This window comes from Blennius ocellaris (assembly GCF_963422515.1).
Source record: "Blennius ocellaris genome assembly, chromosome: 6".
NCBI lineage: Eukaryota > Metazoa > Chordata > Actinopteri > Blenniiformes > Blenniidae > Blennius > Blennius ocellaris.
In genome coordinates this window covers 15,236,874-15,263,636 of record NC_137655.1, presented here as the reverse complement: position 1 = coordinate 15,263,636, position 26,763 = coordinate 15,236,874, and the positions used below count along the sequence as shown (strand labels likewise).

Sequence of the window (26,763 nt, the reverse complement as noted above, 5' to 3'; positions counted from 1 at the left end):
CAGAAAAAAAAAAACAAGAATATTCTAAACCACTGAGATCATAGTAGCGTACAGTAGATTTATCTGGAGCCATAACCTGATGCCCAAAGTCAACATTTACATATGTATTACAAATTTCCAGGACCTTAAGATCACAGTCAAGTTCTCCTCACCATGGCTCCCCTCTTGCAAAGCAGCATGACGATTCCCGAGTGTCCTGCAGCGGCCGAGTAGCAGAGCGGGCTCATGCCATTTTCCGACACAACGTCGACGCTGGCGCCGAACTCCAGCAGAAGTGCCACGATTTCCTGGTGGCCCAGGTGACACTGGACGCAGAGAATTGGCGCGTTGTTCAGGACTTCTGTGCGGTAATTCACATTGGCTCCTCCCAGCATCAGCAGACGGCTCACCTGATTATCCAAATGTAAAACACAAACACAAGTGGCTGGTGTTAAAAATGATTGTTGTACTGAATGACCATGTGGGAGCTTGCATTATCTGTAAACATTCATGCTTCTTTTTCCATATAAACACGAAAACCTTCTTGCGTGAAAGCCACTTTACTGCCTCTTTATTGTTTCTTTGAACTGAAGCAAATTGACATGTGAATCCATATAAGCACAACAGTCTTCTTCCCATTGCTTGCCTAATCTATAGAGCAGAAGACTCATGCGTTATTTCGGAGCGCACACTAAAGCTTCTACCTTTCCTCCGAGCAAAGGTCATACACAATTTAGTGAACGTAATTAAACAAGTAATAAATGCTTAGTCAATTAGAGCCAAATGAATTGTAGGCCACAGGAGATGAAATGATGGTTATTTGTTGGATCCTGTGCAGAATAAATTAACAGTGATTCTCTTTCTTTTACTGAGAGAACAGCACAAGGTTATTCTGGACATGTCTCTTTGATTGTCGATGTGCGCTCAGTAACACACAATAGACAAGTGATGAAACCGCTCTGAAACAGCAATGCTAATGGCAAAGAAAAATAAAAGATGCTTCGAGCCAGAATACATCATCTGGACAGAATGGCCTTTCCAGCAAAGGCCAATCATTAACTTGCCTCAAAATACAGCCTGAAAAAGGCAAACAGGTGGCTGACTTATGTAAGCAGTTTAATAAGCTCTGCTGCGATCATTAACGTTGGTTAAAATAGTGGACATAAATGGAAAGTGATTGCAAAGCCTTCCCTGCAAGGAGCAGAAGAAAACATACATTATATGCAGTCTGGAGTTACAACATAACACCAAGCAAATAATTAAGCCAGTTTAAGGCCTAAGGTTTTACAGATATATATGTTTAAATCTTACTTTCATATTTAATTTCAATTATTTGTTTATTTGGATGGGGCAGTGCATATTCATGAACAACCAATCTCTTCATGAAGTTACTGAAAATATGCCAGATTAAGGTTAATTTCCATCTGCTGCCCCACCAAAAAAACAAAACATAAAAGGTTACAAACATATAAAAAAAAAAAAAAATGGTAATACAAAGACTATATGTTTGTCTCATTTATTTTGGTCTGAAATTTGTATTCCTCACATTCTCTTTTTCAGGTTTGTTAATAAATAAATTATCTTAGTATTGGTTATAAAATTAATATGGACAAAGGTGGTGTTCATCTTGGACTGGTTGCCACTTTCACAAAGACAAAATACAGAGACAGGCACGCTCACAAGCAATACAGAATCAGAAATGCATGGTTCTTGGACATTTATGAGACGTTCAGGATGAATCCACATTCCAAGTTTCTTAATCTAACTCGTTAATGCAGAAATATTTTAACATTCATCTGGTATATTTGAGCTGCATAAAACATGAAAAGCACCTTTACCTTGACATTGGGTGTGTAGAGGTTCCTCAGTGAGGCCAAGGCTGCAGAGAGACCATCTGCACTGCAGCTGATCCACAGAGCCTGAAGTACACTGGATGACACACCTGTTTTCTTACTCAGACCCTGCACACGCACATGCGCACACACACACACACACACACACCAATGCATATATGAATGCACTAAGCCGCCAATGCACATAAGGAACATCAGTGACCCTGAGGTGAACAAGCTGTTCTTGTTTCCCTGTACATCTCGAGGCTTATCCACAGTTGGACCACAATAGTCGCAGCAACACATAAATAGAGGGCGTGAACACGACACGCTGCTGAACGAGATGAATTTCAAATCCAGCAGCAGGTGGAATGCAGGCTCTATAGTATATGTACCTTGAAGATGTGTGCTTTGAGGATGTGGTGGCCCAGCTCCATTGTCTGCTGACGGTTCAATTTCCCCTCTTGGCGAGACAACATGAAAGCCATGAGAGCATGGCCAGTTCTGCGGTAGAAAACAACAGACAGAATACTTTGCTGTCAAGGCCAGACTATCCATCTGCCTCATAGAATATGTGAGAACTTATTTATTCCAGTGATGAAAAGCCCTTTGGCAGTGTCATTGAGAACTGTTTTATTTAGTGCTGGTCTGACTAAGGTAACATTTCTGAGCAGTGAAGAGGATGGAAAGGACCCATGGGTCCTCCTCGCCATCTTCACTCAGGCTCTCCGTCACTAATTAATGCAGAACTTCATTAAAAGTACATGCATGATTGCAGATCACTTTGATCTGGTTAAGATTCTCTACTTGTGCCCAAGCATAAACAGACAGCCAGTGCAGCAGGCTTTTGTCTGCATGTGTGTCTCCTGTGCCAGACTTCAAGCCTTTGTTTTTGTTTGTTTTTTTTGTTTGTTTTTTTAATGGACTTGGAAGGCAGTGAATGACCAGAATATGAAGCTCGGCTCTGATTCATGTAAAGAGATCACTGTGTGAGGAGAAGAGTGCAGCTGGGAAGGAGACAGCAAGTCAAAGTGACATCATCCAACTTATCAAAGAGTAAATTACTGAATTCTCTAATACAATACCGCCTCCAGAATTATAATTAGGTAGCACTACTTAAGGAAATAAAACTGTGGCGCAGGGCAATAAAAGCATGGCGGGATTTCATCATGACTGGAATACAATAAAGGATACCACTCAAGGAATGGTCATATGATGGAGAACAAACGTGGGCAACAAGCAGCCTTCCTTATGTTTTGCAGCACATATTTTCAGAAAATAAAACTGCAACATGGGAATCTGCAAGCAAAAAGGTTTAAGCAGCACAATCATCTATCATGAGATACACTAATTAAGTTGGGAAGTTGGAGCACGAACCAGAACCAGGCATCACCCTGCTACGAGGCCAAACCACTACATCAGTTTAACAAGATCACATTAAATGATGGAAGTCAGTTAATTAGTCATACAATTAACAAACTCATCTGATTTATTATGTTTTAAATGTTATAAATGAAAATTACAAATACTTTGACCACATGTATTGCTTTGGTTTTTAAGATATTCTTTATTTGTAGAAGAAATATATTTGTAAACCATGTTCATTTCAAATGTGGACTTCTTTTAAACTTTTTAATTAAAAATAACTTTTGTTGAATGATTGTTTTTTTCTTTGGAAAAGGCATACATCACAAAATTGAATTGAAATCTGTGTGCACTTATCCTTTTCAACCGAGATCTGAGCCCATAGCCCACTGTGTCCCCGTAAACTATATTTTGCTGGTAACAAAGAAACGGCTGTACAACCACAAATTTGCTTTGTAAATTGCAGGTTGTTGTGGTTAGGATAAATACCTGGAGAATCTCAAACTCAATATTCTTCTCTGACTCATAAATGAGTCACGCTGCATTTATTGATTAGAACTACTTGTCCTGTCTACACAATCCTTGAAGTCAGTTTACTTTGCATGCAAAACAGCAAATTGAACACCTAATTCAAAACCCCACTGAGCTGCAAAATCCTCATGTACAAAAAAAAAACACAATGCATAATTATTGTCTATGATTGTGCTCCACTCTTGTCTGAAGTTTTAATTGAAAAGCTGAAATTGTAGCCGTGCTGGGCAATTGAAACTTAATGGCTCAATAAGAAAGCCACATAAAAAGCAAACTACTATTTAACTGATGTTTCTTTGATTTTTCTTTGAGTTATTTCTTAGATTTTTACTCCATTGGTGATTGTTTATGATGTAGTTGCAATGCATCTAAAAAAAAAAATCCATATTTCTAGATACATCACTGACCTGTAAGGCCAATGATAGACAGTTGCATTGCTGAACGAAAGCTGCTGAGTTGAAGAATTTGCTTGCAAGGCGGAGGACTGACCTGGGGTCACAGAGGAAATCCGTACTCTCTCCATCAGCTCTCCACACTAACCACTCTCGGAAGGAGGGGTGGCAAAACATGCGCGTCTTGTCCCGCCGTTTGATCAGAAAGCACGAGAGCAGCTCCATGCGCTGCTGAAAGTCTTCCCATTGCAGCTCGCCTTGGGTGAAGCCGGCGTTGATGGCCTGAAACAGCTGCTCGTCGGTCAAGGGGTGCAGCGAGGCGAGCGCCACGTTCAGAATGGGCAGTGAGCGCTCAAAGGCCGAGTTGGTCATGAATTTCATGTTGCACTGCAGTTGGTACAGCTCAGCCACCGAAACGGGCACAACTTTGTAGCTCGCACTTTTGATGACGAGGTGGCCCCTCTCAAACAGATCCAGTGTCAGTTTGAGATACAGGTAGGAGCCCTGGCTGCGTGAGATCAGGTGGCTACTGAGTTTGCCCACGGTGAGTGGATCAGCCTTGCCATTCAGGCTGATATTGTTCATGATGTCCTTGCTGCCATTGATTCGGTACTGGATATATGCATTGAGATCATTGCTTATCTCTTTGTTGTCATTGAAGTCGTCCAGAGAGATCTTGGAGAAGGGCAGAAGGCTGGTGATCTCCTGAGGGAAGCAAGGTAAACACAACCAGTGATGAATCTCTCTGGAAAGTGGAGGCAACATGCACCAATAAAATGTATAAACCCAAATAATTTGTTATTTTCGGCTTGGTTTCTGCAGTCCAAATTGTATTACTTATTTCTAAATCTGATAAATAATGGGGGGAAAACAGTCTTAACCTCCTGAGCTGCTATTTAAAAGATTCTGCTTGGTTTGTTATCAAAGGAATTTCTTTGAGAAACAGGGAAGCAAACATGCTGAGCTATCAGGCCACAGCAGACACTTGTTACCGTTAGAAATGGGGCTATGAGGAAAACTGAACTGGGAAGGAGAGTATTAAGAGGCAGGAGATGGATGGGATGGTGGCTCGCAGGCAGGCAGAGGTCTGCCCGAGAGCTCACATTTCAATCTATGTCCTGGAGGGTGAGCAAATCAATGCACCTTAATCCTCCAATCCTCCACCTGTCTGAGGCCAGAGAAACATTGCCTCAGTGAGATAACGCTTCACTCTTTTTCATCATGACAAGGTACGGCAAACAGACACATGCACACCAAAAAAAAAATGTTTTCATACGTGCACACACTCAATGAAATGCACCGATCACAGTCCATAGGACGGGAGAAGTGTGAGCAACACCTCTCAGATTTGACACGCATTATTCCAGCAAACAGCCGAACCCTTTGTCCAAGCTGAGACCATATGTATCTGATGGTAGATCAGAACAAGACCATAACGCTTTCATTTCAATTTGGTGCACAGCTCTCGTTCCCTGGTGTCAGATGTGAAATACTTTCATAGATAATTTTTTTTTTTTTGAAAGTGTTAAACTGCCACCAGCAATGTTAAAATGGACGACCGTTCTCTTATCTTTTTTTTTTTTTTTTTTTTACATGCACCTCAGGCAATGAGACAGCTCCGCTTTTTAATTTGGGATCGCACACCAAGATCAAAATCTGTAAAACTGTAAGAGACCTAATAACAAATGACATATCCACAGAATCGAAGAAACACTCCTCCGAAATGCCGATTTCTCATTGAACAAATCAAACACGCAAAACAGATGCATGTGAGCATGTGAAGTTATAATGTCAAGGATTTAGCATCAATAAATTCAAGCTGATTTGGCAGCTCATTCCAGTTAAGGTTTAAGTTTAAACATAGAACTGGAAACCAAACCTTCGTAGTTCAGAGTTTGTGCCAGGAAATATCTCAAGTCTCCTTCAACTCGGGAGGCATTTGAAACGTTAAATAGCTCAGATGCATAGATGGCAAGGCTTCACATATACTAGCTGCTTCATATAGTTTACACTGTGTGTCTGTAGTAATAAACTCAATAACATGGTTGTAGACCACATACAATGGTGTAATAGCAAAAGATGGCGCTTATTTGCCGTAATGGTTAAAAAGTTGATGGCTGACAACACTTTTACAGAAAAGTTATTAAAAATTGCATTGCCTGCAGTCAACTGAGACACCTATAAAACCCTTCCACCTCATAAACATATCCTGATAGATCACCAGGAGTGCATTAGAGCTATATTCAGTATGAATAATATATAGATTTACCACACTGAGGGAAACTTGTCATGAATTCCAAATGCAGACAAAAACAAATCGGTTGAATTCGTTTTACAGAGCAGTGCGTACGGACAGCAGCCGAGGCTCCTGCCGGAGAATTAACGACACGATTTCTGTCATTCGACTGCCACTTTATTATCCGGGGCTTAGCGCTTCATCCCAGCCAAGAAAATCAGTTGTCGTGTGGCTCATCAGGCTTGTCAGAACCTTGGCTGCTGCCAGTACGAGTTTACCATCGACCCTGAACGTCTCTGTAACCAGTTAAAGCTCGTGTCACGGAGCTGGTCGACTGAAAGTGATTGACTGCTCTTTACTGTCATGTACTTTAGATCAATTGGTTACTGTGTCCTTTTTTTTTTTTTTAATGCTGCAGCATATAACTGACTTGTTGAAAGCATAAAGCCTTGACCATTAGCAATCCAGGTAAACCGTTCACACTTGTTCAAATCTGCAGGTTCTAATGACAGTGAGTACATGAAGACCGGCTGGCGATGATGTTTGAGTCGCATCTTTTCAGAAAAGGGCAATGGTGAAAACTAAGCAAGATCTGCATAATGTTTTGGGTTTTTTTCCTCACCAGCAAGTTGACTCGGACTGTGACCACCAGTTTAAGCCAGGAAGGGAACTTGGCAATGATTTTAGTGATGAAGGAAGCAACGGTGTCTCCGTAGTCAGGCTTATGAAACTCCGCTTCGTTTAGTCCGTCTATCAATATTATGTGGTCTTCCTCAGGAATTCTCCTCTCTGCAAAGACACACGCACACACGCACACGCGCACACATGCACACACACAAAGCCAACATTAGTAGGACAGTATGGACTGAGGTGCCGCTCCTCACAGTACCAGCGCTACTAAAATACCCTGTGGTAAGTGTGCAGAGAGGAATTATACTTCGGCCGGTAAATAAACCTGGCTCTCTTAAGGGTGAACTAGGAGTGAGTCATAGGCCTTTTGCTTTGATTCATCAGGTCCAGAGCCACAGCTCCTTCTCAGTCCCCACTGAAATGTCAAGTTAACATTTGCTCAACTGGTTATGCTCCTCTGAAATGAAATGACAGAATAATACAAATTATGCTGGGATATGTCATCTTTAAAAGACATTTCAGCCCTTCGTGCATGTGTTGTTCTTCTCCAGATATTCTGGGTCACGTCGCATAGCCCAAAGTGAAATATTTCCTGAGGGTAAAGATGTTATCGTGTTTAGCCATTTTCACAGTGACGCCAGCAACTTGCCAATATTTACTCAACATAGTGGGTGCAGGGGACAATGTAAATGTATCTCATGTGATCAGCAACGGTGTGAAAAGTCAACCCAGTAAATGGTGACCCAGCAGTTTAGAAATGTCAAAGCATTGTCATGATATACATGCAACATTGTCAATAGAAAATAGAGAATTCATCTAAATAAGTGCTTAACTGGCAAGACAAGGGAGGTTCTGCCCCTCCATGAAGAGGAGATTTGTTGTTAAGTCATGGGGACTGTGACGTCATCTTGTTTAACTCACTTCGCTGTTCCTTCAGTGAACTCACACATGTATCTACCTCTCCTCAGTCGGTGGGGAAAATGTAAAAAGAGAGCGCTACATAGAGGAACGCCAACAGTAAATTAACCTCTATTATATTTTACAACCTTGGGGTTATTGCTTCGCTTTAAGCGGTCAGTTACATTCACCTATTTACACACTGACAGATGCCACAGTGCATTGTATGCTCTGAGCTCCGATAGCTCCAAAGTTTAAGCCAAAAACTCTTTGGCGCACGAGCAAACAGTGCTGGAAATTGATCCACCAACTTTGTGATAAAAAAATCAGGTTTTACTCTACTGCCTGAACCACAGGAGATTCTTCTGCTTATCAAAGGATCAGGTCTAAGGTATGAGTATACTGTCCTTTAAAGGTTATCCACAGAAGAAAAAGAATGCTTCCATAAAGTTTTTGGTTCGCTAATCATTTACCAGTCATGTTTTTCTAAATTAATATTCTAATTGGGAAGATTTCTTGACTAGATTTCACACCTCTCCTGTACATTTGACTTATTTACTTTTTTGCATACATTTTGAACTTCCTCATTATATTCAAATAACCATGAACAATAGAAGAATAATATACTTGGGAATTGGGCTTTAGCATTTTACCTTTTCTGAGATTGGCTAGTGGTTCAAGGACTCCTCTCCGGAAAGCAGCCATGGGGTCTTGGACACATGAGCGCAGGCTGAGCATGCTCTGGAGGTGAGGCTCCTTTAACAACAGCTCTCGATATGCACTCAGTTGATGTGCTCTGCACAGCAGGGCTGCAATACTATGTACAAACTCTGGCACCAAGCAAGTGTACGTGTTGTCCGCCTGGCAGTAATGATAGGCTACCACCTGAAACACAAGTTGAAGAGAGAGAGAGAAACAGGAGAAAGGTTATAAACTCGTGGGGGGAAATTGAAAATGTTGGGAGCAATACATGAAAGGTGCAAATGAAATGAGCTTAGAATTGTGCAGTGATAAATAGGCAAATACGTTTATTAACATTCAGGCATCTGAATTAAGCACAACTCTGATAATGAAAATATATAAAAAAAAATGTTTTATAGCTTCATAAAACTACCACTCTGGCCCATACAGCAGAGACGACAGAGTGGCCAGGCAGTGCTCTGACCACCTCAAATAAACCCTATATAAAAGGAGGCTGTAAATCCCAGGTGGACTTCTAAAAGAAGCCTCTTCTGAGTCTGAGCAGGATGCTGCAGTGTTCCAAGGAGGTCTAATTTAAGGTGAGAGGAGGGACAAAGGTGGGCATGGAGGGAAGAGAAATCCCCCTAAGATGTATGGCTCTGTACTAATTACAGTCCAACCTAGAGGAGCTGACATACTTGCAGGGCCAGCAGGAGAAGGAGCAGGTGACCTGTTCTCTTCTGTCTATTGCAGCATCGACTTTGATGACTGGTTCTAGAAATCTACTGAGCGAGGCCCAAAGATATCAAACCATTCTTTAAAATCAATGTATTCTATTAATTCAAATTTCTTGTGAATGTCAACCTTTTCCCATTTATGTCAATGACAAAACACATAAAATAATATAACCATTACAATGATAGATCTTGAGTGGCCTCTTAAGCAAGAGGGATTTACAGAGCCTCACATAAATAAACATACCAACAGGTATAAATAAACATATTGTATTTATATAGGTGACGGCACTTGTTTTATTGTTAATCCTACAACAGGTTAAAAGGGGGACATTAGTGATAAGCATTATTAAAAAGGAAGGTCTTCAGCCTGCTTTTAAAACCATGAACATCTCTCTGTGGATCTCTAAGGAGGGGTCTGGCTTACTCTAAAAATCCAAACACGTGCATACCCGGCACATCAAATGGCCTAAATTTGAGTCACATTTCCTTAAATGTTCCAGGACAACATGCAAATCATAAACTTAATGTGTTATCATCAAGAAATGGGCTTTATAGTTGTTTTGATGATGTGGTTTGGCCCCATAGAGGCAAACAGTAATGTGAGCTAAAGTAATGTGTGATGTGAGACCAGAGCAACAACCAAAAACCGTGGAACTATTTCTTTTTTTTTTTTTTTTTTTATAGTTCAAACAGTTCTTGATAGGCATTTCACATAAGACCTATGCATGCTGCAACGTGAGTCCTAAAACATAATGATGCAAAACTCTGCAGTGAAACTGCATTAGTTTAACTACAGGCACAAACAATGCATGAAAGTGTTTCTCGGTAATAGGGATGAGATATAAAAGTTGTGATACACCATAAATTGCAATAGCCCCAGTGCCTGTTATGAGACTGCTTTAAATCAATGATTAAAAAGAACTGGCAGAATTTGACAGAAGCTGCTTGCCGTTGCATCAGCATTCACACATCACAGAAAAAGAGCCCTCGTAAGAGCGCCTATTGGAAACGCTTTACACAATAATTGGCCGAAGAGATATTGCCCGGGTGTTTGCAGATGTTTAGCTGAACCTCAGTGCAGAAAGTTGGCAGAGGGAAACTTGTGAAGCTGTACAACTGCTGTGGAGGCATCGCTGACAGGGTTCAAGTATGCTAAATCTTGTAAATGTTGCAAGGACACATGGTTGTAATGAGGACCACTGGATACATGGCAAAAAGAGAAGAAGAGCAGATGTTCAATCCAGTTGAAATTTATTGATAACCTGCAGTCACAAAGCGGTTTAAATAGGGTGAAAGATATTAAATGTTTTTTTATTTCAGTTTTAATTGTGACTAATATAATTCATATCAATGCTAAAGTTATTATTTTCCTCTGACGGAAATGTCAACTCAAATGTTTTTCGATTTTCATAGGCAGTGATGGTATCACATGGAGCAATCAACGTTGCAGTTTCATAAACGGCATGCATTAGTTGTCATCAGTCAAGATTCTGCGTACGTAGAGAACACAATTATAAAACTCAAACAAAGATAAAAGTTGCAATTCTTAGAATCTAGTCCCAGGAAACTGATGTGCTTACGTTTCACAATTAAAGTGTGATTTCTCTGCCACTGCTGACCATCTATGTAGAGTCAATCTGAACTGTGATGTGCAAAACATATATATAAATAGTGGACAAGTTGTTTAAGAAGCGAGTCTTGGTTTCTTAATGAATACATTCTGGTGTGATTTCAATAAAAGTTTGGTTCGTGTCTGCATTCAGAACAGACCTTAGGAAGGGACAAGCTTGTGTTCTCACTGGATGCAACAGATTTTGAATGGAATCATTTCTGCTCCTGTGCATTATTTCCAAGCTTTTAATGAGACGACTATGGGACAGTCTGTCTCTCACACAGGGAGATAGTCACATACACTGACATTCACATCGATTGGTCAATCAAAGATTAAGCATTTACCTCAAGCATATGCTTTTGGACTGTGAGGGAAAACTGGAATAACCGTAGAAAATCCCCCGATGCACATGCAAGAGCCTCACAGAGAAGCTGCCAGACAGACTCAAACAAAGGATTTTCCCACTGTGAGGCGACGGCACTAACCACTGAGCCAGCCTGTGACCTCTCCAGCATGTATTTCATTTACATTACTCATCTAAAGTTAGTCCAAAGTTTAAACCGTGTGTGGCCACAAAGTGAACAATAAACTGGACTGGACTGGAGGTCCAATTTCCCACTAAAGCTTTGCGCATTTATTGTGGAGGGCAATTTGTTTGTCTACTGAATGATTCCCGTGGAAAGAGATGTGCAGAGTCATTGTCCCACTCAGGCAAGTCTGTTTTGTGTTTTTGCCCAAAGAAAAGTGGTCTGAGAAATGAGCGTGCAGCCAACCGAAATGCAACATTTACGCTCCTCTGACTACAAGTACAATAAATCCTTCTCAGCGGACAAAGGAACTCTTAATCATCCTTACATCTTTACATAGGATTTGATGAGAGGCTTCATACCTTTTTCATGTGTCTGTTCGGTAAAATAACAAAACCAACGACTAAATATCTTTACAAGAATCTGTTGCACACGAGGAGGGACTATCAAACATCACCAAGACAAATTTGTTCAGTATGTCCTGAAAGTGCGTAAAAAAACTATTTGATTCACCTTGAAATCATTCCACAGAACTTGGCATCTGTACTGCAGCCTGTCATCTTGATTAGACACACAGGAGGTTATAAAAACCAACACTTCACCCTGTTGTCACTAAAAATAAAATATGTACAGTAGCTGTGGTTTTATTGGGTAAAAAACAATATTAATATGAATGCTTTTTGCATGCTTTGATCATGGAAAAGTTGTTCATTGCTGTTTGTTTTTTTGGCAAGATGTGTGTAATTTTAATGGAAACGGCTGCACTGATGATGCAAGTTAAAATCCTGAAATGGTACATCTCTTTTTGCGTGCGTCTATAAAAACAAACAGCTGACAGTTCATGACAGATGAAAATGAATAAATTCATTTTTTTTTCTCCTTCTGTTTGAATGTGTACTTCACATCAGATTCCTCTGAGTTGACATCACTGGACTTGAGAGTTTTGACAGTTTTACAGACATACCGCAAGTTATCCTCAGTGCTTGCATGGAGCACTGGCTGATGTCATACCTTTGCGGCGAGACGTTTGACAGCCTCCTCCCTGCGTCGCTGCATCTCCGGGGTTCCTGGGCAGCTGTTGGTCCTCAGTGTGTTGGTAGCACTGGATGGCGGAGTGGGCTGTGGGGGCTGCGTGAGAGGAAGTTCGGCACTCGGTCCTGCACCACCTTTGAGACAGATATAATATTTAGAATGTGCGTATTCAATAAATCAAAAATAAACTAACCTCAGAAAACATCGGCCAAAGACTGTGACATTAAAATGAGACTCAAGCGATATAAGAAGCATTTTTATGATGTAAACACACACAAAGCATAATTGATTTTCTCACAAAGAGTAGTTACATTTTGGAGAGGCACTGGGACTGTTGGAGGCAATCTGGCGCATGCGTCCTCCGTGGCAGCTCAGGGCTACGAGCCGGGAGATGATGGCCGTTTTTCCATATCCAACACTGCCCACCACCACAGCACCGTGGTTGTCAGTGGACTCGCTGGCCTTTAGGACGTCTTCCAGCTGCTGAAAGAGCCAATCCCGGCCCACAAAAACAGAGTCTGTGGTGATGCTGGGCACCTCGAACAATAAGGGCTTGAGCATGATGTCCACGGGTTTGTAAGGAGCAAAACGTGCTGCGGAGAGACAAGACATTAATACAGTTACTTTCTTTGTTACAAGCACAACATATACATTTTCAGGTCACCTTTGGTATTAATTTAACTTATGAGGAAAACTGACTGCTCCACCATATAGACGCCCTTTGACCTCGTCTATCACAGAGAAGAGAGATCACATCCACTTTCAGACACTGTCAGTTTGTCAGTCAGTGTGCAGGCCTTCAACTCTACCCCTAAAAACAAGTTCTTCTTGTTCCTTAACTGAGACAAAGCATCCGCAGATGGTCCATACACATCTTTATCTGAATTCAATCTATTTGGTCTGCTTTACTTCATAAACAGATCCCCCGAAGGTCGACTCCTCAGAAATGGGATAGAGAGTCTTCTGTGTAGCACGGTTCATTCTAAATGATCTAAGATGGGCGACCGTGGCTCAGGTGGTAGAGTGGTCGTCTTTCGGAGTGAGAGGTCGGAGGTTCGATCCCAGTCTACACCGGTCAATGTGTTGAAGTGTCCTTGGGCAAGACACTGAACCCTAAATTGCTCCCAGTGGTCGACTAGCGCCTTGCATGGCAGCTCTGTCCCATTGGTGTGTGAATGTGAGCGTGAATGGGTGAATGGGTGAATGACTGATATGTAAAGCACTTTGGGACTGCACTCAGTGTGGTTAGAAGGCGCTATATAAATCTAGACCATTTACCATTTAAGATATTATCTTAATTCCATCTGCAATAATCTCTCTGCATCATCCTCGAGTCCAGTCCTTCCAGCTCCAGAATTCACAAATAAATTGTCGTCCTCTTAATTAATACTGAAAAATTCAGTCTATGAATTCACATGTTGATACAAAGACAATGCTACTTCATATATGTATAAAAACATCATTCAACATATGAAGTTGTGGACATTTTCTCTACTGGGACCTCTTGAAATCATAATTGACCACCTCCACTCAGCACTGTAGAATGTTCCACACACATTAAAAAAAAAACCCTGCTCATTGCAATGGATGAATGTTTATGTAAGTGGAGTCATAATTAATGTGAACATGAAAGTGGACTCTATCATATCCACTTGAGTACTAATTAGACATCCTAACACTTTTTCACTCAGTGTTAATCCCATTAATGCTGATTTCACATTTTAACCAGCAGCTTCACTGTTGATGCTTCTTATATCATTATTACTGAAACTTAATATCTACCTCCTAAAATACAATTGGTTTTGAAAATGTTAACAGAGGTGGATTTGTTCCGATAATTGTGAAAAATGAGAAGACGCCTGCACAATAGTGTCGTGGTTCACATTCTGGCTTTTCATATTCCCCTTAGGCATGTGTGGGTTTTCTCCTTGTACGCCAGCTTCCTCTCAAAGTTCAAAAACATACATTTAAGGTTAATTGGTGATTCTAAAATTATCCATAGACGTGTGTGTGCTTGCATGTCTCTCTGTTTGTTCTGTGATGGGTGAATGATCTGTCCTTTGCTCGTGGTCAGCTGGGACCAGCAACCCCTGACCCTGAACTATATAAAGTGGTATAGAAGATGGATGGATGGAAATAAGTTTACTACTTCTAAGTTGACTACTTCAAAGTTCATGCTAAAAGACGTGCAGTGCAAGTACTGACATGAAGCAGCAGATCAGGTTTCACCAATATCAACTTCTCTATATTGTCTTCCCACTAATAATCTGAAGAGAATCTAAAATCCCTCTTCCTATGTAGAAAGCCTTTAATCGCCCGGGTCCATCATATCTGATGGACATCATAGCAGCATAATGATCCCAGCAGAACACTCTGCTCTCAAAGTGCAGGCCTAATTCTTAAAGTTTCCAAAGTAGAATAAAGGCAGAGTCTTTAGCTGTCATGCTCTTCTGCGGTTCTCCCTCTCCCTCTCTCCCTCTCTCTCTCTCCCTCTCTCTCAGAATAGACTTTAAACTTTTCTTTCTGATGAAGCTTATAGGTGGAGCAGGCTGAGCTTTGCTGCTGTAGATCTCGGTGTGAGACCTCCCGTTATAAACTGCGCACCTCTCCTCTCTTTTACTCGCCATGCCTGTGTCCTCCTACTTTATGTCATTAACTTTTGGTCTTGTCTTTACCCCAGTTTGTGCTTCGTTCTTCTGTCCTCCATTTATCTGAACACATCCCTGGCTCACTCGCTCAGTGCTGCCGTCCTTTCACTATCCATTTAAAGTAGACAGAAACTATTTCAAATTGTTTGTGACTTCATGTTTAAAAAAGGATGAAAAATGAAATAGGACATTTTTGCAGAGGGCCAAACAGTCAGAATATCTAATGAGGATTTTGAGGATGCTGTCTTCTCTCCTGGCTCATCAGTGCCTTGCGCGTGCATGCGTGCGTGCATGCGTGCGTGCGTGTGTGTGTAACCTTTTGTATGAAAAGTGCTATATAAATAAAGCTTGATTTGATTTGTTCAGTTATTTTTGATTTCATCAAATGTTCACACTATGGAATTTCTCCCAAAAACACAGATGATCCAAAGCACATAATCAGGTTGAAGCTGATTAAACACAGAAAACAAAGCATTATTTTACATCTAAAGATGGGAAACACTCAAAGACATGCGTTGGATTCCATGGTATTAGCACTAATGACTATTTACACTGTCGCAGGCTCTGCGCTCTGGCACAGTTTTATCATTAAAACCGTTTCTGAGAATAAATATATATATATATATATATATATTTTAAATACATTTACACCAATGTAAGCTCTGAATTTTAGATTAACATTTATGTCCCTATTCTGTTGCTGCTGTCAGGATTTGGCATTGCACCTAAGGATTTATGCAGTACAAGTCTAATCTCAAACAAGATTTATCAAAGATAATGCATATATTATTTTATTACATTTTTTATTTAAATGTTTATTGTTTGTATTTTATTCCTAAAGGTATAACTACAGTTGTCTTTATGTGTGGTAGCTTACAAAGCTAAGATCCTTAACAACCAAAACTGTTGATCCAGAATCTAATTCTTAGAAGAAGTTAACATTTAAATGCTTATTTTCTTATGTCAAATTCTGAAGACGCTAATCATCACTTTTCAAGGAATACACTGACATCCAGTAGAATTGGGTTCAATCCAAATGTCCCCCAAACAATAATAATTACTTTTATATACCAGCTCCTGCAGGCTCACAAACTAACAAATAGGTGGATGCTGGATATTACAACATAATTATTTGGCAGATGTATGAGCTGACATGGTTTCCAGCAAATTACTGAAACCTTATGTATAGCTGCAGCAGACAGTGTACGTGTGGCTAAATTACCTTTAGAGTCCTGAGGTGGCCGTCCTCCCGTGTTGTGCCAGGGTAAACGGATGGATGTCCGCAGGGGGGTGTTGCGCTGTTCATCAAGAAAGCTCAGGTCCTCCAGCTTCGTGGAACTGGTTGCTGCAGACAGAGAGGCAAACGCAAAAAAAATAAATAAAAGAGAAGTGAAGTGAAGCAGACGCTCTGGTGCCTCGCGAGTGCATTTGTCATAACAACTGTAAAGAGCAAGATAGAAACACGCAAGAGCAAAATTTTGTGGCACATGTGCCATCTCTGAGAGGAGATGAGAGACGGAGAAGAAAGCCAGTGCGCTCTGACATTTGTAGTTTGCTTGCGGCGGTGTGTGCAAGCGTGAGTATACAGTAGCACAAAGAAATGCAGTATCCCAAAGTCAGACAGATACGCAAGCCTTTCCTTTGATTTGCGGTGACATCTACACACAGCCGAGCAGTGAGAAGTCTGTCTCCACAAACAACCCTGCCGTGTTGCACAAATACGGCAGATTACCTTTAACTTTCTGAAAAATACAAAGCTTGCTGTTTCAACCTACGTAAAACGTTCGAGACGTCCGTCATCTGCTGTGTAATGCAGAACAGACAATACCCCAAGCTCAGATAACATATTACTTTCTGTTTCACCGTCATAAAACATGTTCACTGTTTGAAGTTAAAATTCCATCCTTGTTTTATTAGAATTTATTCCATTTTCGCTGCCGTATTAATGAAAAAGCGGCAGATGTTTCCAGTCCCACACTCAGAGGACGTCTCCTTTGAAACTAAAGTCTGTAGATGAGCTACCTAATGAGCCGGTGATTACAAAGCAAATCAGCTTGTGGTTTGAAGTTATGAAATGCACTCTGTTATCATAATAAAGATGTGCATTAGTGCAGCAAGGTCTTTCCTCCAATTGCAGTTCATTTTCCAGTCATGCTATCTCCATCATGATCCATGCTCTCTTGGCCTTGGTGAGGAGAATCAAAGCCAGTGTTTTCTTCTGTGTCATCCTGGGCTGGGAGAGAGTGTCACAAACACCCAGTCACATTCATCTTTCCCTCTCCCCCCCACTCGGCTAACTTTCTCTCTGGAATGTCCCACTAATTAAAACCCGTCTGAGGACACCGCCATTAATGTAACTCTGAGTATGGGGGAAAAAAAAGAAAGAGGTTGACAAATGTTACTTTTACAGCAGCAGTTTGTGCTTCCGCAAATATGTTAAGTATAGAGACAGAGTCGAGCTGTCAGCAAGCAAAAGCAAATGAAAAAAATAAAGCAACGTATTCTGAAGTTGGTGAATGAAAAACGATACAGGACTGGTACTTTAAATTTCATCCTACAGCTACATCTACTTACATCCAGCAAAGCCGGGGAGGACAGTGGCGAATCTCAAAGCCCTCCCCTTCTCCCCAGCATGGAAACACAGGCATAGTTCGCCGGGTGTAGACCTTCAGCTAAATCTCTGAAGAGAGCTCCCAAAGGATGAGCTCACTGAGGGCACAAAAGCAATTCCTCTTGCCCAGTGCTCCCATGCAGGCACACTGGCAGCCGAGCAGAGAGCCTGGCTGGCCCCTGTCCTGTGCTCAGCCAGTCACTGCGCCCACAGCATTAGGTGCTAATTGAATGAAATGCTTTCAAAAGGAAAGTGTAGTGTACCACATAAGCTTCATCTCTGTCTATGTGGCACAAGCAAGCACACACACAAATTAGTAAACAGGCAGCACAGGGAGAAGACAGAGTCTAGATGGTAGCCTGTAATTGACAACTACTTTAGTTTTAATCAACAGCCTTGGCTGTAAATAGAGGTAGTAGACATAACAGAGAGTAATGTCGATTAAAAGAGATTTAAAAAAAAAAAACTGGAGTATCATGAAGTAGTGCAAGAAAGAGATGACATAGGACATAAACAGAGCAGATGATGTGTGTCTTTACATCTCTTCGAATCCCTCAAAGCTTCTGAATGCAAAGAATAAAACATTTATTCGGCACCAGACATCTCTAAGAGTGATGCTCCATTTGATTTGTTTGAGTAGTTTTAATGCACATACTCCCTAATTCCTGACAGTGCTAATGCATCCTACACTGACAACCCCACCCACACCCCTTTTTTTTTCTGTTAAAGCTTATCAGTTGGTATTCACCATTCTTTCAAGGCCAAGAAACCTCACAGGAATCCTTTATATACTTCAAATCCTGTTTCTTGCTTTTTCTCCTTCACTCACTCTGAACCCCCCCTAGTATTTTTGCACATCTCCACTCATTGATAAAACGTACATACGATACCTTGAAGTCAGTGCTTGCAGTCACTTTGAGGCCATACAAATGTGTCAGACTGTATTCTGTTGAAAATGGGACTCTTTTTTTTCTTCCTCAGGCAGGTCTGCCCTTTGAAACCTTCTATTCTGTGTTTCCCCATGACAGAATAGAGAAAAGGACTGAGCTGCTTTACTCAAACACAGCTCCCTTCAATTCCCTGCCTGGATTGCTACCGTCTCTTTGCAGGGGTATCCACTAAATACTCCAGTCAAGTAGCATCTTGGTTTCTGAAATAGAACATTTTACATTATTTTACTATATATTTCATATCTGATTCCCCAAATTTTATTTAAAACGAAAGACAAAATATAAAAGGTTATGATTATGGTTTTCTTTGACATGTGCAAATGCCGTTTGGACAATTTCTAAGCAAGCAAAGACTCAAGCGCCACCCTGAAGTCTCTAGCACCCATCTAACGGCAGGCCTGACACCAGGTTAAAAACCACTGATTGACTGCATGTGACAATATATCTTTTCTTTTAGTTTTCATCAGTTGATTTGCAAGAAGAATAATGACTTGGATTTATATGGCGCTTTTCTTTTCCTCGGTGACTCAAAGTGTATACGGCAACCATCAACATCCATACACCATTCATACGAGGCACTGTGGGTAAAGTGCCTTGCCCAAAGGACACAATGACGATGATTTGGATAGAGCGGGAGAGTCAATAATTATCAAACCACAAAAGGACAGCATGTTGCTCAATTGGATTCTGCTTTCATATGAAGATCTTAGTTTATAGAAATGAAAGCTGTCGTAACAGTTCCTGAACAAGCATTCCAACAATATTGACATTGGTTTGCTGTCAGTCTGGCTCAGCTCAAATGGGTTTGAGGAGCCAGAGAGTAGGGCGCTAATATACCGTTCCTTTATGGCTGGACATTTGAGGAGTCCTGATATTTCAATGGAGTCCCACTGGGTGGAATTTAAAAAGGCTCTTCAAACCTCACATAGACTGATCTTCGTAGTGTTTCTTCTTTATTTATCTTCCTACAAGAGGCACTGGACATTTCTTTTAGAGTGAGCCATTTTTAAACGTCTCTGTGACCTTTTGAGGAGACTGGAGCATATGAACGGGATATCTCGTTTCTTTTTATTCTCATTCCAGTCCGGGAACCAAACCGATCAATGTCTATTCAGGAATGGAATTTGTTGTCAATATGAAAGTGTCTTCGTAAACATGGAGGCATGCCTAAATATCCTGCACATGGCATAGCTTCAGAAAGACATGTACTTAAAACATACTAAATACAAGGATACTGTGCCTTCCCCCACGAGTACTATAGGCATAATATAGCTTATTTTATTAAACAGCCATTGCCTGTCTTCCTGCTGCTGTGCTGCAACACTTGGAGAGAAAAGGATTTCAAATTAGCTTCTGACCTTTGCAAACATTTGAATCAAAGCCTTTCACTCAGATAACTGTGGTCTTCCCAATCTAACAAAGATTTATCTAAATGTTTCCTTTCCAGTGTTGTCTGAGACTTTAGAGAGGTCATTGCCTGAGTTTCACTGGTGAAATAGATTTCTTTCTAAAATAATCAATACGATTCTGCTTTACCTTGCTGCAGGCTGCAAAGCTCTGCTGAACAGTTTTACATCGCAGATGTATTGTAGCTCTGCTCCTCAGCCACAGTGACCCCAACTCAACCCGCCTCTCTGAGAAACGCAGCCACAAGCAGCTCAAGCAAAAATTTCAAAACCAAAAGAATTTCAGCAGCCAACACTACGGTGGCCCTCTGACTCTGTGAGCCTCTCTGAAAAGCTTAACTCAAAAACTGAGCTCTTATTAGTGAAGCATAATGAAGAGAGATGGAGGCAGTGTGAGACACATGAAGTGAGATTCCTTTCAGAAAGGGAAAGTATGATGTATGATTCATTGATGCTGCAACAAAGGATGTCTGGAAGACGTATAGAGGAAAAAGACAATAAAATGATAAAGAGATAGGGTGATGTAACATGCCTTGTTATTGTCATTGATGTGATATGGATTTTGTGATTGGACTAGATATCATCTTAAGAGTCTGGATATGATGTAAGCGTTTGGCTTTAAAAACTGCCTGATATTAAAGTGATGTAACTTTCTAAACTTAATAGACTTTTCTATGGAGGGAGATTTACTCATGGCATTTTAAATTTAAATTAGTGTTAATTAATAGCCCCAATGTGTGAATATTATCTGAAAGTGCCAATGGTTATCTTCATGATGCCGTCGCCATTTGAAAATGTAGACCGCTGGAGGTGGATACACACTGTGCAAGAGCAAAGAAATCTATTTTCTTGAGGTGAGAAAATTTAAGGACAAAGTTCATGGGGAGGTGTTCGGCCATAACTCTAGTATCACTGAATCAGCAGGCATGAGCTGAATTATAGTTCAGAAGCAATGTACTCAAATAGCATAAAATGTTGTTTCATGTCAAGGAATAATCTATCTTCCTTTTTAAATGCATCAGAAGTTCTTGCAAAATACAAAGAAGCCCTATAGAGCTGTTCATATTTCTATTGATCTGTCTACAGAGGTGGATCTCACCCTTACATGATGCATAAGCTTCAATAACAATACACAATTTATTTTGTGATAAAAGGATTATTGCTTGTAGAGGCCAATAAAGCTACCGCTTTGACATATTGTTAAACTACCTTACAAGATGCAAAACACCAGCTAATGATATAATTATAATATAACTAAATTCAGCCCTGTCTGCTCTGACAGGTGGTGTGTGCCAACATTTGTGAAACCTGAGACGGCACGTGAAAGCTCTGCACAGCGCTGTTCCCACAGAAGCTCAGCAAAACACTGTCCGTCATCTGTTCGTATCCGCCAAGGCAGTACAAATGACACTTCTGGCTAATGTGTAGACATTCCTTGGACATACATAGCTGGAATTCTTGAGGCCCGGCAGTCCAGCCTGTTGATTGGCGTGAGGCAAATGGGCAAAATCTGCTTCGCGAAGAATAGGACTTTTTAGTGCAATTATATGTAATACTTGCTTTTTGTGGTTCTCCTGATGTTCAACCTTTCATTCATTTTTTAAAGTAAAAACAGTAATGTACTTCATTCACATTGAGGAAAAGCTCGTATTTACATTTTTGCTGTATACATCTGCACAGAGGATATAGATTAAAGAAAAAGACTGAAACTTTATTATAGTCAGTCTTCACCAGAAAACCACACACACACCACACACACACACACACACACACACACACACACACACACACACACACACACACACACACACACACACACACACACACACACACACACACACACACACACACACACACACACACACACACACACACACACACACACACCTATTCATATCAATAAAGGGGGACTGAATAATAGATGCACTTCTCTGTGTTTTGCAATGCACTTCAAGACCACCTTATAAAATGATCAGAAAGATGATTCAACACCACTATCAAACAGTTTGGACCAAAATTGATTGTGATAACCTTCGTGAGAAGAAGATCCAGTGCCGGGCAGCAGTGTTAAGGCTGCATTACTTTTAGTTCAGTGAAAGAACCCAGTTTCAGATTAACTCATTTCCAACAACTTTGCATGGAAATAGGAGCTAAAAGAATGGGAGCTAAACAAGGTAGCCAAGACAAATTTTTCTAAGTCACACACACCAGCTGCTTCAGGGCTGGAATCCCATACCGAGAGTAGGGCCAGGAGATCACAGATGGACACCTCCAGACCCCCAACTCAAATGAATTGTGGTCAGTTGACTTTCATGAAACTCTTCACAAGAGTTATTGCTACATGTACATCGCTTCAAATAGAAAAGCGTCATAGTGGAAATGAAAATAAAATCAGTTCAGCAATTTCACATTTTCCTCAGTGCGTTTAAGAGAGATAGATTTTTATTCTCATTTTAGATTTCCACGGCCTTGTCTAATGATTATTAAATAAGTGACGCGCCTCCACTCCAGTCCATCAGCAACAATGTCTCAAACTTAAAAAATGGTGGCTCGAATATACACACAAAACAAAGAATACTCAAGGTTCAAGTGCGTTAAAGGAATTTACAATTAATTCACCCTTTATCTTGTGGTCATGTGGGGGGGGGGCATCTCCTCCTGAAGTCATTCCTGCTTCAGTTATTGCCTCTTTTAAGTCATTTTTAATTGAATAAGAATTAATTGAGAAGCATCTGAGAGGAGGCTCAGCTTCAACCAAACATGACACCAAGACAGATTCTTGGGGACCATAAAAGAGACCATGTCCTTGATGTCTTTTCCTAGGGTTTGTCACGCAGCATAAAATCTGAGGTGTGAATTCCCCGGGCCCCCAGAGGGCAACACTGCATAACTATGACATCAGCCTATAAAGTCTGGGAACACACATGGAAACAAGCACACAGGCAAACCAACACACATAAACCACTAAATATTTCCTAATCTCTATATTTTATGAGCCAGTGTGTACATACAATGTTTTGCTTATATCACATGAAAATAACAATGAGACGTTAGAAACTCCATGTTATGAAAACAACAGAAAAACCAATAACTTCAATTGGGAGCTACACAGACATAAAGGTGGTGTGCAAAACCAGTATGCATTGTGTGAAACATGTTGCTGTGACATGTATACAGTGAGTTACAACAGAGAGGGCACCAGCCATGTGCTGTTTGTTCTGCTTCAGTTGCAGGTGCTTATCTGTCTCAGACGCTTACCCAAAATTTAAAATGACATTTTGTCAAATCCTTTCTGATAAACAGAGCACGCACACCATCATCATTAGGTGAAGGGACAAGCTGAATTTCACTGTAGGATGCTTGAGAAAGACATTCGAATTTGGGCTCGATGCTATCAAAGGGTAAAGCACACTAACATTGTGAAACACAGGGTACCACAGACTGCATTCAATCACACTCATGGGAGGTTCCAGTCACATATATTCAAACCTCAACACACGAGCTGCTGTTGCAGTGGCAGATCAGAACGTCATGTCATGTCTGTCATGGCCTCTGCTCTGATCTGAGTGCATTTATGCCTTTGTGCTCACTGTCCCAGTACTACTCCATCTCCCCCTGCTGCTGTAATTTTCACTCATTTCAACGCCACCAGAGCAATTGTCTGCTTACAGACACAGTGCATTTTAGCTGATCACTTTTGCTTGCTCTTGTTAATGTCAGTCCACCCTTTATGCAATACACACTCTTAAGAGTTTCCTTTCAGTCGTTTGGAAGTACTCAACCCTTTGCATACTACTCATGATCTGGTCCACTAACCAAACACATGGGCCACAGCCTTCATGTTTATATTGCTGTTATCGAAGTATCTATCTAACCTACCAGTCATCATGTGCTGCTGTTTTGGGTATGAAATAAAATGATGCACGTGGCATTGCCGCATTGCTGAAAATAATAGTTCTCAAAGACCAGTTCAACCATGACATTGAGCGAGGTCTTGAATTTTGTCTACCATTGTATCAACTTTGACTCAACCTGTTTTTAAACATCACTTTTTGCTGTAAATACATGAAGGAAAATGGAAAACATATGGCTTTTAAAGTTAAAAAAAAAAAAAAAAACAGCCAAGGTCAAAAGGAAAAACAGCTCGACAGAAGAAAGCAGTCTGAGGGAGACCTGGGAATAGAAAAGTGAAGAGGGGGGTTTACATGAGGGAATAGGGGGTAGAAAGGAATATCAACAACTGTGACAGCTGTGTGGATCTGGTGAGCTGAACCACAACAGGGAGGTTCCAGGGCAAGAATGCAGAACAGATCAGGCAGACAGAGGCTTGTGCTTAGGTACAACATGGCAGGCAATGCTGAGGCACAGCGCACAACAGCTGTCTAATCCTAAACTTCTGTCTTGGTACCCCGAAAAGTACAACCTCTTCTCCTAAGAATATTCACTTCCAATATTTTCTGTAGCTCGGCATACATTCACTCCCCTGTTTGAGCTACTTGTTTGGCAGCTTGTCAGCCTCAGGCACAGGTCACATCACAGTGTCACAATCTTGAGCCGACTGGTAATACAACGCTGTGAGAAACACAGCAAAAAAGACACACAGACCTTTTTTCCTGAACACCCGCCGACAACCACGTTACAAGTTCACAAACCAAGGCTTCCTACCTGCGACTGAGTTTGGCCTTGGCATCATGAGGGAGGAAGATGTCTGCGGTGGATATGAAATTGGTCCCTCAGGTGAGTGACCTGGAGGCTGTGGGAGGGATGTGTTGAGCAGCTGCTGCTGCTGCTGCTGCTGCTGCTGCTGCTCGGTCTTGGACGGGGTGTCGGCTGGCGTGGCTGTGGCACTGCTGGAGTCTTCTTCGGCCACGGGAGAGCAGGTGTCAGCCCGCACACTCTGTGCCAGGCCATGGCGCCCGCTGCTTCTCAGGCTCCCATCTTTACTCCACTCCAGGCTGGAGCCACTGCGGTCATCATTCTCTGAAGAACTCGTGATGGTGGCTGAGATGAGACGAAAAACGGAGGGTATATCAGAGATCCATTTATTTAATGGGAACATTTATCTGTTTTAATGTATGGAGAGATACTGAGTTGTAATGAAAATCTTAACTTTGAATAACTGCTCTTCCTCATTGCCACTATCAACGCTGTTCAAAAGCTAATTTTATATGTACAGTGACTGTCTGCCCACACTAATGAGATCTTGTGAGCTCTGATGGAATAGATTGGAAAAAAATAAATGAAGTCTGCTGACAAACTTTATTCCTTTCCAGGATTGCCAGTACAGAATACGCAACATCGGATGTGGGGCTCTGGAAGATGAACCGCAGAGTACAAGTAACTATTCCAACTGAATTCAATTCAGACAGGTGTTTTGCTTATATCAGAATAAATCCTTTAATCCTCCCACAGGTCAACATAGCTATCCTTAATGCTGGGTTTCAGGGCCAAATATACACAATGGCAGGCAGCTGGATATAGAAGCATCAGAGGACTGGAAATGACTAGCCAGCTGGCTGTGTTTGCATCACACACAGATAATCTTGATTTCATAATGCAGCAGCACGTTGCATCATCACTAATATTAATACAACGAGCACATCTTAGACCTTGTAATTCCTGTGCTGTTTACCTGGGCAAACACAGCAACACTCCTAACAGCATCATATCTCGCCCTGCTCTGTTCATGGATCTGTAAACTGTCACAGCATGTAAAAGGCTACAGTGATTGCTCACTTGCTTGACCTGTAGGCGACGGCAAACAGAACATTATCTTTTGCTCAAAGCGAGTGATTTAATGTTTTTCAAGCATATGGAGATGTATGCAGTCATTATTTAAAGTCCTCTTCTCGGCACCTCATACAACATCTCCCATGGCAGCTCATTTGTAAACCTGAAGACATTGCAATGGCTGACCAATTGCAGTACAGAGCTTTTAATGCAGTACAAAGCCAAATTAATGTGCGTTTGAAATGGGAGTCAGACTACAACTTCAAAAGAACAGGGAGTATTAATCAAAGGCGGGGATCTGACTTATGGACAAACCATGACTTTGTTCTTTTCCTTCCTTCATTGTTTTATCAAGGGGATGGGTGAGATGCTGTACATCAGTGGGTTTTTTACACCCCCAACCAACTTCACCCAGGCACAAAAGTGCAAAGAAGTCCAGCATAATGCCATAGTCAGCAAGTTAATAGTTAATTTAATAGAGTGCATGTCTCCCTCTGCTGCATACATATAACGACTGTGCTGGACCCACTCTGCTAACAAAGGAGGGGTTGGACAACCAGTGTCTCAGTCTCTACATGAATCCAGCCTATTTTAATATAATATGCAGAACTAACGAGACGACCCCCCCCTCAGCTATTTATAACGATGTGCAACACAAACTAGTTTAGCACGGCGAGCAAAAGGACCATAGACAAAACAGGCAAAGTCACATTTTGGAGAGTTGGTGTTCTGTCTGTTCAGAGGGTATTAAATTGTACAGATGAACCTTGTGACAAGCCCATAAGCACCCCCATCCTGATTTGTCTGGGACCAACAAAAAGAGCAGAGACTGCTATAGCCAGCCAGAAGCAAGAGATAAGACTCAAAACCAAGTGGCATGGTCTCATTTTATATCTGTACCCTGCCTGAAACTGGGGGTTCTCAATTAAAGAACCATGCTCATTGTCACATCTTTGTATTTAACCAC

At 41.2% G+C, this 26,763-nt stretch overlaps 1 protein-coding gene across 1 annotated transcript in view; it reads right to left on the bottom strand.

The window, feature by feature from the left end:
* tanc1b (tetratricopeptide repeat, ankyrin repeat and coiled-coil containing 1b) overlaps positions 1 to 26,763 on the bottom strand; it is a 97,339-nt gene that overhangs the window by 13,174 nt on the left and 57,402 nt on the right. Inside the window, exons 7-16 of the mRNA XM_080497952.1 lie at positions 24,732 to 25,067; positions 16,322 to 16,444; positions 12,763 to 13,044; positions 12,431 to 12,585; positions 8,516 to 8,747; positions 6,958 to 7,124; positions 4,197 to 4,804; positions 2,207 to 2,315; positions 1,818 to 1,940; positions 153 to 389 (exon numbers count right to left, since the gene is read on the bottom strand). Of these exons, the coding sequence (XP_080354078.1) occupies positions 153 to 389; positions 1,818 to 1,940; positions 2,207 to 2,315; positions 4,197 to 4,804; positions 6,958 to 7,124; positions 8,516 to 8,747; positions 12,431 to 12,585; positions 12,763 to 13,044; positions 16,322 to 16,444; positions 24,732 to 25,067 (2,372 nt within the window). The remainder of the gene's footprint in view (positions 1 to 152; positions 390 to 1,817; positions 1,941 to 2,206; positions 2,316 to 4,196; positions 4,805 to 6,957; positions 7,125 to 8,515; positions 8,748 to 12,430; positions 12,586 to 12,762; positions 13,045 to 16,321; positions 16,445 to 24,731; positions 25,068 to 26,763) is intronic.